This window comes from Ovis aries, chromosome 10 (assembly GCF_016772045.2).
Source record: "Ovis aries strain OAR_USU_Benz2616 breed Rambouillet chromosome 10, ARS-UI_Ramb_v3.0, whole genome shotgun sequence".
NCBI lineage: Eukaryota > Metazoa > Chordata > Mammalia > Artiodactyla > Bovidae > Ovis > Ovis aries.
This window is the reverse complement of record NC_056063.1, coordinates 71,501,515-71,517,691: the sequence shown is the minus strand read 5'-3', so window position 1 is coordinate 71,517,691 and position 16,177 is coordinate 71,501,515. Positions and strand designations below refer to the sequence as shown.

The 16,177-nt window shown below is 44.7% G+C and overlaps 1 protein-coding gene across 9 annotated transcripts in view; it reads right to left on the bottom strand.

The window, feature by feature from the left end:
• Positions 1–12,871, bottom strand: part of LOC105605916 (ATP-binding cassette sub-family C member 4-like) — a 168,986-nt gene extending 156,115 nt beyond the window's left edge. For 8 of the 9 annotated variants that reach the window (XM_060394598.1, XM_042254991.2, XM_060394599.1 and 5 more), the window contains exons 1-3: positions 12,417–12,871; positions 6,421–6,531; positions 5,750–5,870 (exon numbers count right to left, since the gene is read on the bottom strand). In XM_060394598.1, the coding sequence (XP_060250581.1) occupies positions 5,750–5,870; positions 6,421–6,531; positions 12,417–12,664 (480 nt within the window). In that variant the 5' untranslated portion in view covers positions 12,665–12,871. Of the gene's footprint in view, positions 1–5,749; positions 5,871–6,420; positions 6,532–6,817; positions 12,161–12,416 lie in introns of those variants that run through there. The other variant, XM_060394600.1, reaches the window with a different exon arrangement.
• Between the last annotated feature and the right edge of the window lie 3,306 nt (positions 12,872–16,177).

The window sequence follows — 16,177 nt, the reverse complement described above, 5'->3', positions numbered from 1 at the left end:
AAAAAAGTAAATATATAAAAGTTTAAAAAATAAATAAATCACAGGATTATAATATACAACATAGGAAATATATTCAATAATATTGGAATAACTTTGTATGGTGACAGTTGGTAACTAAACTTATCATGTACTGTATAAAATATTAAATCACTAATGATGTATACCAGAAACTAATATAACATTGTAAGCCAATCATACTTCAATTTAAAAAATTCTTTTAACTTTACATTAAAAACTTACATATGCTTAGAAAAAGAAAAGAAGGTGGATATAAAACCCTAATTTATAACTCAAGGTCATCACTGTGGGTATTACTGACACCTAATGACTAACGCGATGCTCTCAGGAACCAGAAGGGCGCACGCAGCAGGTCTGCTCAGCAGGTCCCCGTCCACTCTGCTCAAGGTCCCTTCCTCCTCCCTGTAACCTCTCAGTGGTTGCTCTCAGCCCGCAGTATCTCTGCCACCAGCAGCCACTTCTCAGCCTTCTGGGTTGAGCAAAGTGAGGAACACATAGAAGAAAAGATTGGGGAATAAATGCAAAGACCACTCAGCTCTTGGGGAACCAGCTGTGAGTCGAGGCACAAAGCCCACTTTGGGACACAGAGGATTCTGTTTACTTCCTGCCCATCCATTGAGCTCCAAAGTGAGGATTTACACACACATGGGCTTCCCCACAGCCTCCACCTGGACCAGAGACCATCAGCAAAAGTGGTCTCAGACAAAGGCCAAGTGTCTGGACAAGGCTGGGCCACATCTAAGGGTCCTGGGAAGAGGACATAACTCCCAGCCACTCCTGCCCTCTCAGGAGACTGGGTGAACCCACTTCACACCAGCAGGTAGAGACCTCACCTCTCAGAGAGAAGCCCTGATGACCTGGGGAGGTGGTCTCTGTGTCTCTGGCCCAGGCAGAAACTTCAGGCTCCTCCTCTCCACCCTGAGAGCCCTGGGCATGCAGAAACCTGTCCTCCCTACCCGCAGTCCCCATGAAGGTACACACAGGGGCTAGGGTGCTGGGAACTCTCTGCCTGCTCTGTTCTAATTAGCATTGACCTGCAAGGGCTCCACAGCCTGGTACCTGTTTGTCCAAGTGATAGAGATACTCTTCAGTTCTCATAGGACAGAGGTTTTCATATTTTAGAATCCTAAGAGCCTCACCCTGGACTGGCGTCACCCTGCTTTTTCTCACTGGTGCTGCCAGGAGTACCTGGGAGGCCCTGCTTGTGCTGTGGGTGGAAAGAGCACACTGCTTGGGATCATGGATGATCCAATGGGCTTTCTGTGCACTGGAGGAATAGAAAGAGGCCTGGAGATCTAAAAGGAAACATGTTTGTATTTTAGAAAATCCTGGGCTGAGTTTAGATCTTTCCTTATCAAAAATATAAAGACCAACAAGCAGTACAGATAGATCACAACGTGGACATTTGCTTCATAAAATCAATTTAAGTAACTAGTACTGCTACTGCTACTAGTACTAGTAGTACTGCCACACAGAGGAGCCCCAACATTCAAGGTCCTCTACTTCCCACTTCTCCACCATGACCACCCAAAAACCAATCTCCTAAAAGAGGGCCCAGGGCTGTACAGCTGCCCCTTACACAGCCCCAGGCCTGGCCTTCCTGGATCCCCAGCAGGAAGTATTACTGGGTCTGGACAACTTTGAAATCAACACTCCCAGCACCACAGTGGGGCGAATTCCCTCTCAGGAAGAACCCCAGATCCTGCGGCCTCTCCCTCTATGTCTGCTTCTTCCGTGAACTGCCACAGCCAAGACCCAGGACTCATACTAGGATGGGATCCATTCGAGGCTTAGCAACCGCGCCTAAGGAGCCAACAGCCCAGAACAGCAAGAAAATCCACATGGGCTCTGCTTTGAGACCTACTTGCCTTCAAGCCTCTTTATCATCTGGTACCAAAGAGAAACTAGAGAACCAGGGACAGCAGAGAAAGACCTGCTCCAGGATATGATCCAACATTAAACCTGGAGGCCACTCATCCAACCAGGCACCTGGCATGAGCCACAGGCAGACACCGAGGCCCCAGGGTTTCCAAACAAGCAGAATTCATAAGAACTCACCCAGGACGAAACCCTACATGGCGGGTGCATGAGTTCTCCACAATTCATGGTGAAGCTGGAGCTCCTCCTCATGGTAGGCTCTGGCCTGGCTGACCTGGCCCATGGGGAGGGGCAGCCCGGGGAAGGGAGTGATCTTGGGAGCTCTGGCAGCTCCAGCCCAGACACAGGACCCCAGGTTCTGTTCCACAAGAAGGGGATGATCCTTTCCTAGGAAAGCATTTATCATATGTGACCTGGGAAAGTCAACAGTTACTTGCTGCTGCTGCTGCTACTGGTGCTAAAGTCACTTTAGTTGTGTCCAACTCTGTGTGACCCCATGGACGGCAGCCCACCAAGCCCCCCCGTCCCTGGATTCTCCAGGCAAGAACACTGGAGTGGGTTGCCATTTCCTTCTCCAAGTATGAAAGTGAAAAGGGAAAGTGAAGTCGCTCAGTCGTGTCCAACTTTTAGTGAGCCCATGGACTGTAGCTTACCAGACTCCTTCGTACACGTGATTTTCCAGGCAAGAGTATTGGAGTGGGGTGCCATTGCCTTCTCCGAGTTACTTGCTGAGCAACTGTCAAATATCTTATGTTATTCTGGGCTCCAGTCCAAATTTGAGTGAACAATAATCGCTCAGTCGTGTTTGACTCTTTGCAACCCCATGGACTGGACACTGCCAGGCTCCTCTGTTCATGGAATTCTTCAGGAAAGAATACTGGAGTGGGTTGCCATTTTCTTCTCCAGGGTATCTTCCTGATGCAGGGATCGAACAACGGTCTCCTGCACTGCAGGCAGATTCTTCTGAGCACCAGGAAGTTCAGTTCAGTTCAGCCACTCAGTCGTGTCCGACTCTTTGCGACCCCATGGACTGCACCATTCTGGGCCTCCCTTTCCATCACCAACTCCCGGAGTTTACTCAAACTAATGTCCATTGAGTCGGTAATGCCATCCAGCCATCTCATCTGCTGTCATCCCCATCTCCTCCCACCTTCAATCTTTCCCAGCATCAGGGTCTTTTCCAATGACTCAGTTCTTTGAATCAGGTGCACAAAGTATTGGAGTTTCAGCTTTAGAATCAGCCAATGAATATTCAGGGTGGACTGGTTGCATCTCCTTGCAGTCCAAAGGACTCTCAAGAGTCTTTAGGGTAGACTGGTTGCATCTCCTTGCAGTCCAAAGGACTCTCAAGAGTCTTCTCCAACACAACAGTTCAAAAGTATCAATTCTTTGATATTCAGCTTTCTTTATAGTCCATACATGACTACCGGAAAAACCATAGCTTTGACTAGATGGACCTCTGTTGCCAAAGTAATGTCTATGCTTTTTGATATGCTTTGTATAGTTCCTCTATGTATTCTTGCAACCTCTTCTTACCATCTTCAGCTTCTGTTAGATCTATACCATTTCTGTCCTTTATTGTGCCCATCTTTTTATGAAATGTTCTGCTGGTATCTCTGATTTTCTTGACGACATTTCTAGTCTTTCCCATTCTATTGCTTTCATCTCTTTCTTTGCATTGATCACTGAGGAATGCTTTCTTATTTTCCTTGCTATTCTTTGGAGCTCTGCATTCAAATGGGTATATTCCTTTTCTCCTTTGCCTTTAGTTTCTCTTCTCTTGTCTTCACAGCTATTTGTAAAGCCTCCTCAGACAACCATTTTGCCTTCTTACATTTCTTTTTCTTGAGGATGGTCTTGGTCCCTGCCTCTTGTACAGTGTCACGAACCCTGGTCCATAGTTCCTCAGGCACTCTATCAGATCTAATCCCTTGAATCTATTTCTCATGTCTACTGTATAATTGAAAGGGATTTGATTTAACTCATACCTGAATGGTCTAGTGGTTTTCCCTACTTTCTTCAATTTAAATCTGAATTTGGCAATAAGGACTTCATGATCTGAGCCGCAGTCAGCTCCTGGTCTTCTCTTGCTGATGGTATACAGCTTCTCCATCTTTGGTGGCAGAGAATATAATCAATCTGATTTCATATGGACCATCTGGTGATGTCCATGTGTAGAGTCTTCTCTTGCATTGTTGGAAGAGGGTGTTTGCTATTACCAGTGTGTTCTCTTGGCAAAACTCTGTTAGCCTTTGCCCTGCTTCATTCTGTACTCCAAGGCCAAATTTTCCTGTTACCCCAGGTATGTCTTGACTTTCTACTTTTGCATTCTAGTTCCCTATAAGAAAAGGACATCTTTTTTGAGTGTTAGTTCTAGAAGGTCTTGTAGGTCTTCACAGAAGCATTCAACTTCAGATTCTTCAGCTTTACTGGTCGGGATATAGGCTTGGCTTACTGTGATATTCAATGGTTTGTCTTGGAAATGAACAGAGATCATTCTGTCGTTTTTGAGATTGCATCCAAGTACTGCATTTCTGACTCTTTTGTTGACTGTGATGGCTACTCCATTTCTTCTGAGGGATTCCTGCCCACAGTAGTAGATATAATGGTCATCTGAGTTAAATTCACCCATTCCAGTCCATTTTACTTTGCTGATTCCTAAAATGTCGCTGTTCACTCTTGCCATCTCCTGTTTGACCACTTCCGATTTGCCTTGATTCATGGACCTAACATTCCAAGTTACTATGCAATATTGCTCTTTATATCATCAGACTTTACTTTCATCACCAGTCACATCCACAACTGGATATTGTTTTTGCTTTGGCTCTGTCTCTTCATTCTTTCTGGAGTTATTTCTCCACTGATCTCCAGTAGCATACTGGGCACCTACCGACCTGAGGAGTTCATCTTTCAGTGTCCTATCTTTTTGCCTTTTCATACTGTTCATGGGGTTCTCAAGGCAAGAATACTGAAGTGGTTTGCCATTCCCTTCTCCAGTGGACCACATTTTGTCAAAACTCTCCTCCAGGGAAGCCTGCTATTAAGAGACATTGCCAAGTATAAAGACAAGTCAACTTAAAAAGTATCCTCAGTACATGTTTCACTTTATCTTACAATCTGTAGACAATACATTAGAATATGTAATGAATCCATATACCTTTTCCAAAGGAATAGCCAAGACAGAAGTAGCAATAAAGTTATAAATGACAGTCATCAATCAGATGAAATTATTTAGATGAAGCTTGCCTCTCTCGAAGAGATGGGGTCTGGGCAAGTGGTCAGGAAGGAAATACAACGTGCTTTTAACTTTGTATGAAAAATAATGTTCAGTTCCATGTTGTTGAACATAGGTCTCTTGTTGCCACATAAATCCTCTACTTCAAATTACTGTCCAAATGCTTTATTAAAACTCTGCTTCTGGCTTTTGTTTTGGAATCTGTTAGGTTTGTTGCCATCTCCTGATCTCTGTTCTCTGAAGTTTACTTCCTCCAAACCACAGGACACATATTCCCTGAGGCTGTAAGATCTTTTTTTGGTCAAGGATCACTCAATAGTTATATTGAGCACCAAAAACATCCTAACATGGCATAAAATTTCTTTCCAGTGCTATTATCCTTCCATTACACTATGTTTTAATAAGTTAAGAGAAAAATAGTAACCTCCAGAGGTCAAGTCCTTTAAGAACCTGTCTATTCTAATGACAAATACAACTGCTGATTTACATCATGATTCCTAGATGAGATTTACCCTCAGACCTTAAATCACTGTCCTCTCCCTGCCTCAGTGCAGCCATCTCAGGACTAACCCACATATACTCAAAATCAATGCACTCACTATATGGAAAAGCTTTTACCTCAAGAAATGTTAACATTCCCAAAACTAAGTAGGATTTCCCGTAGCACTTTAAGATCGCTTTCGTTAAAGAAGGCTCCCGCGCATCTTTCTGGGCTCTCGACACTTCTTGATCCCAGTACCTGCGAAGAAAGACAAAGCACAGTGAGGAACAGCCCTGCCGCAGGAAAACAGGGGAGGGGCAGGGCAGGGGACAAGCCTCCACTCCAGGGCGCCCCGTGGCTGCCCATAGATGCTGGCTAACTGCTCGCAGGGCTCCCGAAAGATGAGTGGTGCAGACACTGAAGCACCAGGATAAGCACCAGACCAGGTCTTCAGAGAAGAGTCCCAGATTCTAGAAACAAGTTCCTGCTAAACTTTGCTGAACTCACAGGTCATGAGCAGCTCAGAAGGGCAGACACTGTCCTCCAGGGACGCCACCTCTGGGGACAGAGCTAGGTCTCCAGGGCAATGGCTGGGGGCTCCCTCCATGTCCACTCACGCAGGGAACACAGGCTCCCCCAGCCTCCAACGTGCGCTAAGCCCAGGGTCAGCATGAAGGGCTGAGGGTTCAGTGTCAGGGAAGGAGGCTCAGAAGACCCCGGAGGAAGGCAAAGGCCCCTCCCCACAAGCCTTTGGCCCCATGGAGAAATTCTCACTCTTCTAACCGTACTCCCTGCTGCCTGTGCTCACCCTTGCAGCTCCTCTCCAAGGTGCTGGGAGCGATCTTCTGGAAGCACCGAGTACATGTCATCTTCTTCTAATTTCCGTTTATGACCAATTTTAAACAAGGGGTTTAGCCACCTGTTAAACATTAAAAGGAGAGTGATATATATTTAGATTATATATCTTTAATTACAATCCTACATTCATGGACATTGTTTAAAAAAGTCTACATTTCAACTATATAAAGATGTAAGGAGAAAATTACACATATGCTTACAAACACATATATCAGGGTGTCAATAAGTCACTCTGGCTTACACAGAATAAAACTTAACTAAAATGCCCTGTTTGTGGTCTACTGAGCACACATTGTATTTACTTTAATTATTAAGAAAAATTCATTTAGAAATCAAAATAATGTTACCTTGGTTCAGGAGCACAGAATAGAGCTGAATGGCCATGGTGGATAAGGCTGTAGATATGTTCCTGTACTGCCAAGTACTTAAATTTTCTGACCTGTATCAGACTCAAGGATTTTGCTGTTGTTTTTTAGTGGCTAAGTTGTGTCTGACTAGTTTTGTGACCCTATGGACTGTGGCCCTCCAGGCTCCTCTGTCCATGGGATTTCCCAGTCAAGGATACTGGAGTGGGTTGCCATTTCCTTCTCCAGGGGATCTTCTTGGCTCAGGGATCAAACCCATGTCTCCCGCACTGGCAGATGGCTTCTTTACCACTGAGCCACCAGGGAAGCCCACCAGGCTCAAGAATGCCTCAGTCACATTCACATAAGATGCAACCTTGCGATCTCATGACCTCCTTAGTTTAGCTAATAACACAAAGGAAATTTTATAGGGAATCACGTTACAATATACCACCCTGAGTCCAACAGGCTCTGGACCCTGACCTTCTTACAACCCTGTCAGACTCCCCTTACCTGAGCCTCTTTCGGACCCCGACCATCTGAAGATGTCCTAAAGATAAGTAACATCTTTCCAACTAAAATGAATACATTGATTTTTCTTATACTCCTCCCTATAACTGAAGCAGAAATTGCTAGACAGTGTAAGGCTTATTAATTTCAATTCTTAATTCCTTTTTTAATTTCAATTTTTCTCTTCTCAAGTAAGCATCTCACTCTGTGCTCCAATTTCCAGGAATTCAGAGGAATCCCTTCCTGGTCTGGAAGGTCATAAAACATTCAGACCCAGGACAAGACAGTTATTAACTGCTGTCCAGTTTATCAAAAGAAACCTCCAAGAAGACCATTAGCACTTAAAACATACATTTGGCCCCTAAATAATGGTCTGGGGTCTTGAGAAAGGGTCGAGGGATGGTGTTGCAGTGTCTAGAGAAACTGAGAAACTGGGGTTACAAGAAAGCCATAAAATCGACAAACTGGACATTGTGACGTTTACATTAATTGGTCAAAAATGGCGTATATTAAAGTCATGAATCAACCCAAAATGTACAGATCAATACTAGGAAAGATATAAAAGTGTTATAATCCTTGCCTTTGGGGGGCCCTTCACCCTCTCTCAGAGTCTATGCTGAGGATTTTGTACCTCTATCTTTTAAAATAAACTTCGCCTCTGCGTTTGCCAATTCCCTGGAATTCGTTCTTAGGCTTCGTGAACAGAACTCAGGTTTCACGTTTCATTATCACTTCCTGGCTGATTAATTTCTTTTCAAATGTAACAAAAGACTTTCATAAGGGCTGAAATTTTACTGACTGTGGGGTCTGCCACCTTCAGCCTCAATCAGGGAATAAATATAGCCCCCATACTGTCAGGAAACTCCACTAACAGCCGAGAACATCACCAAACTACAGTTCAATCCCTCATGCCCAGGTTTCTGCCCAAGGACATCAAGATTACCCCCACTGCCACCCCACCCCAGCAAAGGCGTATGTATTACTCAAATCTCTATTTTCTTGGGACCCAACCAATATTTCCAATTAGCCCTCCACCTCCAGACATGACTGACTCTAGATACTGACCATGCCCAAGGGCTCTGGGAACAGGATCATACAAACCTGAGGGGGCCTAGTCTATGGAGGCAGTATCCTGGATGGAAGGGCGCCACCATTAGTCTAAACATGACTCAAGAAAACCCAAACACAGTTGCGCCCCTGAGGGTCCTCAAGGTCCCTGGGGCGAGGACCACCCACATTGGGCCATCAACTGTCTCCAAGAAAACTCTACTAGTGGATACTGGGCTATATGAGGTGCACACCCCGATCCAGGTCACATTGAGATTTTAATTACACTCACCCCACCTCCCATCTAAATGGAGCCATTCATCTAGTCAGGAGGGAGCTGGGCTGGACTGGTAATGGAAGGAGCTGTCGCCCCTGTAGCATCCTTGGTGAGCCTAGCAACGAGGAACAAGTTATAGAGCCAAAGCTACTAAAAAAACAAAAATAACAAAAAAGGGCACCCAAACATTGGCCTGGGCAACTAAAGAACCCAGCTGTAACTTTAGAAAGACGAAATTTTCACTGGGCCTCTGGTCCACACGACAGCGACCACTGCATAGCTCCTGATCACCTTCTGGCTGATCAAGGAGGAGTTTGTGCCCTTGCAACTAGTTCCTGTTGTTTCTATGTTAACATGAGTGGTCAAGTAGAAGACAGCGTAACCTGACAGTTAGAGAAGCCTGCTTGCAGACAGAGAAGGACGAATATCATATGATATTGCTTATATGTGGAATGTAAGTAAAGGCTATAAATGAACTCTTTAAAAACTAGACTGAGAGTCACAGATGTAGGGAAAAAAAAAAAAAAGCTATGGTCACCAGGGGGTGAGAGGAGGGACAAATTGGGACACTGGGATTGACCTACACACACTGTAATATATAAAACAGATAACTAAGAAGGACCTATGGCATAGCACAGAGAACTCCATTCTGTACTCTGTAATGGCCTACATAGGAAAAGAATCTAAAAAAGAGTGTGAATATGTATATGTATAAGAGATTCACTTTGCTGTAGAGCAGAAATTAACACAACATTGTTAATCAACTAAACTCCAATAAAAATTCAAAGAGAAAGTCACTTGATCCAATACTCAGAACAAGAAGGGCCCTGACTGAACAAATTTAGGACAGCATCAAAAGGGTAATCTCAGCTTCCTGGGCTTCTGCCATTCTTAGGACCCCTTACAATTATTCTCCTCCTGCTTTCTGGTCTGTGTATCCCCAAATGTCTCATTAGTTTTATCTGGTCTTTATCTGGGTGTGAGAATTGGGACTTCAGCCAGGTGACAATCATATCTATTTTAGCTATCCACTCCAGTATCCTTGCCTGGAGAATCCCATGGAGAGAAGAGCCTGGCAGGCTACAGTCCATGAGGTCACGAAGAGTTGGATATAACTGCCTGACTAACTCTTTCACTTTCACTTCCTGTTTTTGTCTGAGTCTCAGGCCCAAAGGAGGAAGTTACAGAGAAAAAAACACAACTGGTTAGAACTAGCTAGGCCCAAAATTGGAGAAGGAAATGGCAACCCACTGCAGTACTCTTGCCTGGGGATTTCCATGGACAGAGAACCTGGTGGGCTATATTCCACAAGGTCACAAACAGTTGGCCACGGCTATGTGACTACCTTTCACTTTCAGGCCCCAAATGGTGAAAAACCTAACCTCCCCTAGGCCCTGAGCCTCATTTGTGCGTTCGCTGTAATATATTAGTATGCTAACTGGCATACTCACCCGGGCCGTGACAGCTGGCAATGGTCATGACAACAACCCACACAAGGATTAAAAACAAGTGTTGCCTCAGTTTTAGGTCCAAACCACACCCTTGTTCTCAGATAAGTCATGAATATTCCTCCCTCTCTTGATCAATTTCCTTGCTTTTACGTTGACCCAAATTGGGTTGAGAAGTTGATTTGTGAACTAAGCTCTCACTTCTCCATTCTTTGGTCATTGAATAAAACTTGTGCTGTTCCAGTCTCATCATCAATTTAGTTATTGGTTGTGTGAATCTGAGTGGAAAAACAACCTCTTCAGCCAAGATAAGCGGTCTTAGCCTGGGCTAGGAGCCCAGCACAAGGAAGGAGACCAATTTGGTGACATCAGTTACATATACAAGGAACACCGTCTTCAGAGCCAGACTGCTTGACTTGGGATCTTGCTCCATTACTTACTGGCTGTGTGGCAGTAAGCAACTTACTCAACATCTCTGCTTCAGTGCCTTCAGGTATAAAATAAAGGGTAATAGTGCCTTTCCTTCCAGCAGGAAAACTGGAAATGGGTGCCTACCCAAATCAATGAAAAGTCCTCACGTTCCCATTTCCAGGCACACACATTTTGAAAATTCACAAACAGAAGGTGTTTGGAAAGTTCCTTGCCCTGAGTGAAGTTAAGGAGAATTTTTTTCTACTTTATTATTATTTACAGTACCCACACCCATATTCCTTCTTCTAGGCTCCTCTTTCCTTAAGGGCCACCAAATGGCCAAGAGATGAAGCTACACACACTAAATATACCATCATCAAAACAAGCATAGGAGTTCCCAATCCCTGGAGATTCCCTGGGCTGTTCCATAAAAGAAGGAAATACTAGAAATTTGGGAAATATAAATGGGTTAGGGTCCAGAAATAAAACAACTAGTAATCATCCAAGTGTGATTAAAGCCCAAAGGTTTAGGACCATATAATTAGTGGCCCCAGCTACCACATGGAACACTTTAGTTAAGAGCTTCAACTCTCTGAGCTGTTTTTCATCTGTGTGTTTCCTCTGGGCTCAGGGACTCTTCAGTGGTTTCAGAACCAAATGGTTCCTGGGCAGGACCACCTGCATCAAGACCATGCACTGCTTCTCTGAAGGCTAGAGATTGGGAAAGACCTCACAGGCTTCAGGGACCCTATCCCCAGAGTGATCATCAAAGGTGGACGTGGAGATATTCACAATATGGAAAGGGGCTATCAAATAAATCCTCTAGTCCTGACTTTGTGTCTCAGGCAAAAGCAAAACGCGTTCAAGAATAGTGTTCCCAATCATTAAATAAAAAACCTTTCATTTTTTTAATCCATGTGAAATTTGCCACAACTAGCAACCAGGTTATACAGTGAGAGCCACACAGGGAGAAAGGGAGAGGGAAAGAAATACATGATCATAGACATGCGGGCAGAGGGAATCCAGTGGAGCTGGAACACACTGTCACACAGGGCATGTGGGAAAAGGTGGGGACATTACTGAAAGATGGCAAAGAAGGTGGAGCACTGCAGCTACGGTGCTGGAGATTTCTGAGAATCCCTTGGACTGCAAGGAGATCAAACCAGTCAATCTTAAAGGAAATCAACCCTGAGTTTTCTTTGGAAGGACTGATGCTGAAGCTGAAACTCCAGTATTTTGGTCATCTGATGCAAACAGATGACTCACTGGAAAAGGGTCTGATGCTGGGAAAGATTAAGGGCAAGAGAAGAGGGTGTCAGAGAATGAGATATATAGATGACATCACGGATGCAATGGACATGAACTTGGACAAAATCAGGAGATGGTGAGGGACAGAGACCAGCAGTGCTGCCATCCACGGGGTTGCAGAGTTGGACACGACTGAACAACTGAACAACAACAACGGTCCAGGGCACTAATTAGATAAAGGAAGCTGTTCATAAGCTGCTTGCTTGGGGCTGGGGACGGGGTAGGGTGTGGGGTGTGACGCTTCAGTTCAGAACTGGGAATTCCTGACCAGATAGGGGAAACCAGTAAGAGCAGAGGCACGGTGTTCAGTGCATTTTCCTTCTGGGCTGTGATTCCCCCTCGGCAGACTTCAAGCTTCCTGTTTTCTTGCTCTGGACGGGCTGCCAGCGGCAAGGCACGGAGACCCTGTATCTCCGCCACCAGGTCACCGAGTCCCCTCCCCACCCCTGCTCCCCACTTCCTTGCCCAGCTGTGCCCTGCCTTCCCAGGGTGCAGGCGGGAGCAGGACAGCATTGGGAGGGTCCACACTTCTTTCCTGAGGCAGCGGAGGGCCTTGTGACTGCCGCGTATCATGGCCTGGGTGGGGGTGGGGGCTGCTCACCAGAAGAACAGGCACGAGCAGACGTTCGCTTTCTGCAGCGGATTGGGCTTCACCTTTGGGTCCAGCGGCAGCATCGTGCCGGCCAGAGCGGGCATGGAGCGGCGCTGTGCTGCTCTGGCCGCTGTGAAGCTCCCGCTGCTCCTGGAGGAGACTGCGGGGATGTTGGAGATCAGTTCGCCTTCGAGGTCTGCTGGGCGGGCCCTGAGAACAGGCTTCTGGGGGTGGAGCACCCACTGCCCACCTCCCATCACTGGCTCTGCGCTGCTGTCAAGGCTTTGAAGAAGTAGGGCCGTGTGTGGGGCTGCAGGATGAAGCGGCCGTCAGGCCAAAGCCTCCAGGAGCCGCATGCAAGTGGGAGGTAAGGCCACCGGCTCTTTGACTGAGGAGGGTAGGCAGACCGGACAGCACAAACAGACCAGCTCCGAGAATCCCACCTGGCTGCAAACTCCGCTGAAACTCCCATTCTGAGCCCAGGCACTCACCCAGAAGGTGAAGAGGGCAGCCTCAGGCTCTGCCCTCCTCTGCTGCTCCGAAGCTCCCCATGGGCTGTAGGGAAGGCCTGGAGAAACCTGGCAGAAGGCATGATCAGCCCATGTAAGATGTCCTGTGGCATCTCACACTCACACGTTGCATTGTGAGGGAACCTCTGTGAGCTTTTTGCTGCCCTCTTAGATTGGGAAAGGGGAGTCTGGGAAGAGAGAAACTACCTCCTAATTTCTTTCATCATGCTTTCAAAATTAGACAAGTAACAGTGACATATGTCACAAAATACATTTCTGGGGACCTTACCTCAGTGTCAACTCTAACAACGTCCTGTTCAGGAAGGTATTCTCCCTATCCTACAGATGAGAAAGGTAAGGCTCAAGGACAGCACTTGTCCAAGGTCTTGGACCCAAGTTTGGGAATTGTCTCACTGGTACATAGACAGTGTGTGTGAAAAGTGCCTAGAATATGCTGTGTGAATGAATGAATGACTGCAGGACTGAATGAACAAAATCTTGGGCTCCTACTCAGAAGTGTTTAGTTACCAGCTCAACAGTGTCTCTTCCCTTCTACTCTAAATGAAGAAATATCAAAATTTTTGTACCTACAACAAGATCACCATATTATTCTTTAATAATTACCCATATACCTTGGCTAAGATTGGTGTTATTAATGACGGCTTTTAGCTTCAGTTATGGAAGAGGAAAAGGTAAGTTCAAGAAAACTGGTGTACAGCAATGTGATAATATTGCTGTGTACCTTTAATTTGCTTAAAGAGTAGTAGTTCTCAACATAAAAAAGAAAAAAAAAAAAAGAAAGAAAATGGAAAAAAGTGTGAAGGGATGGACATGTTGATTGGCTTGGTTGTGATAGCTTACGGTAAATGGTGTCAAATTTGTGATCTCCGAAGCAGAAGATTTAGCTTTGGGCCAAGGACCAGGCTTGATCACTCAAGAGCTTTTGTGTAGCAGAGTTTTATTAAACTGTGAAAGGGACAGAGAAGTCTTCTGACACAGACATCAGAAGAGGGCCAGGGGGCCAGGGATGGAGAGTGCCCCCACTAGGTAGTCGTATCAAGTCAGTTCAGTCAGTCAGTTCACTCGCTCAGTCGTGTCAGACTCTTTGCGATGCCATGAATCGCAACACACCAGGCCTCCCTGTTCATCACCATCTCCCAGAGTTCACTCAGACTCACGTCCATCGAGTCCGTGATGCCATCCAGCCATCTCATACTCGGTCGTCCCCTTCTCCTCCTGCCCCCAATCCCTCCCAGCATCAGAGGCTTTTCCAATGAGTCAACTCTTCGCATGAGGTGACCAAAGTACTGGAGCTTCAGCTTTAGCATCATTCCTTTCAAAGAAATCCCAGGGTTGATCTCCTTCAGAATGGAATGGTTGGATCTCCTTGCAGTCCAAGGGACTCTCAAGAGTCTTCTCCAACACCACAGTTCAAATGTATCAATTCTTCGGCGCTCAGCTTTCTTCACAGCCCAACTCTCACATGCATACATGACCACAGGAAAAACCATAGCCTTGACTAGATGGAACTTAGTCGGCAAAGTAATGTCTCTGCTTTTGAATATGCTATCTACGTTGGTCATAACTTTTCTTCCAAGGAGTAAGCTTCTTTTAATTTCATGGCTGCAGTCACCATCTGCAGTGATTTTGGAGCCCAAAAAAATAAAGTCTGACACTGTTTCCACTGTTTCCCCATCTATTTCCCATGAAGTGATGGGACCGAATGCCATGATCTTCGTTTTCTGAATGTTGAGCTTGAAGCCAACTTTTTCGCTCCCCTCTTTCACTTTCATCAAGAGGCTTTTTAGCTCCTCTTCACTTTTTGCCATAAGGGTGGTGTCATCTGCATATCTGAGGTTATTGGTATTTCTCCCAGCAATCTTGATTCCAGCTTGTGTTTCTTCCAGTCCAGCGACTCTCATGATGTACTCTGCATATAGACCTTATATATTTTACTAGACCCACTCCCACAACACACATTGGAAGATGACAGGATTAGTCAGGAGGTTCCCAAGAAGGAGACACATGTCCTGGAGCAAGCTACATTGTTATACTGACTACCACAAAGCGATGTAGGAAAAAAAAAAAAGTTTGTCTTTTTCTCCTTGAGAGCCCCAGACCCTTCTTCTTCTTGAGGGCTCCAGACCCTTTTATCCTCCTCGGGGACCCTGGACTTCTTAGCAACCTACCTAGGAATTGACTCTCTCAGTTGTTAAATGAAGTCAACATGTTGAACATCTAAATATATATATACTCTTTGTCAATTATAACTTAATGCCAGAGGGGAGATTGATTTTAAAGAAAACTTTAATGTATTCAGACTTTTTTTTTATGAGTCAAACACATAAGAATGACAAGGTGTTGATAATTTTGTATTGATGGGCATGATGAGAATTTATTACACTATTTTCTTGATATTTCATGCATGTTTGAAATTTTCTGCTGCAAAAAAAGAAGAATGATTAGAGCTGAAAATTTTAATTTTTCAGTTACCTACCTTTCTTGTGTTAGCTTTCTCTCAGATAATGCAATCTACAATGTATGGTACCAGACTTGTCTTGATTTACAGTTCTCTTTTATATTCCCCACATTTTCCAGTGCTGTAAACACTCAGCAACTAGTTCTACTTCAAAAATAAAGGAATTGGTTGCTGCAGTTGGAAGTCTAGTGACTTCCTTGTCAGATTGCCCCAGACTGTTCTGTCCGGTCCCCACAACTATCTCAGGATCATAATTAGCCATCTCCAAACGGACAAATACATTCAGTCCCTTTAGCTTCTGCTGTCTTTTTATTTTTAAAACAACTAAGATCTTTTCAAATTTCTTAGCATCCTCTTCTGTACATAAAAACCTTGAATGTGATCTAATTCATGAAAAGAAATCATCCTCACATTTCTCACATTTCTCCTCATTTTGTTACTAGTAATGAATTGCTTCTGTCACTTCCCACTGGCTCTCAGACATATTTGCATTATGACACTTTTACAGAGAGTTCTGGTATAAAAACTTAAACAAAACTCCTTATTTTCTGTTAATATATTCTATTTGATCTTCCTTTAAGATGTTATAATAATAATGGAACCTTGAGTTATTTTGTTTTCATTTCATCGGAAACACTAGTTCATTACTGAGATGAGTTGTCCAGAAACTATTGAGAGTTGATAAAGATGTCCTTGGAAAAGAATATACCTAAAAAAAATTGAAATTCCTATTTTCATTAGGCTCACAATCTAGAAAAGTAATAGGCAAAAAGGAAATTTCA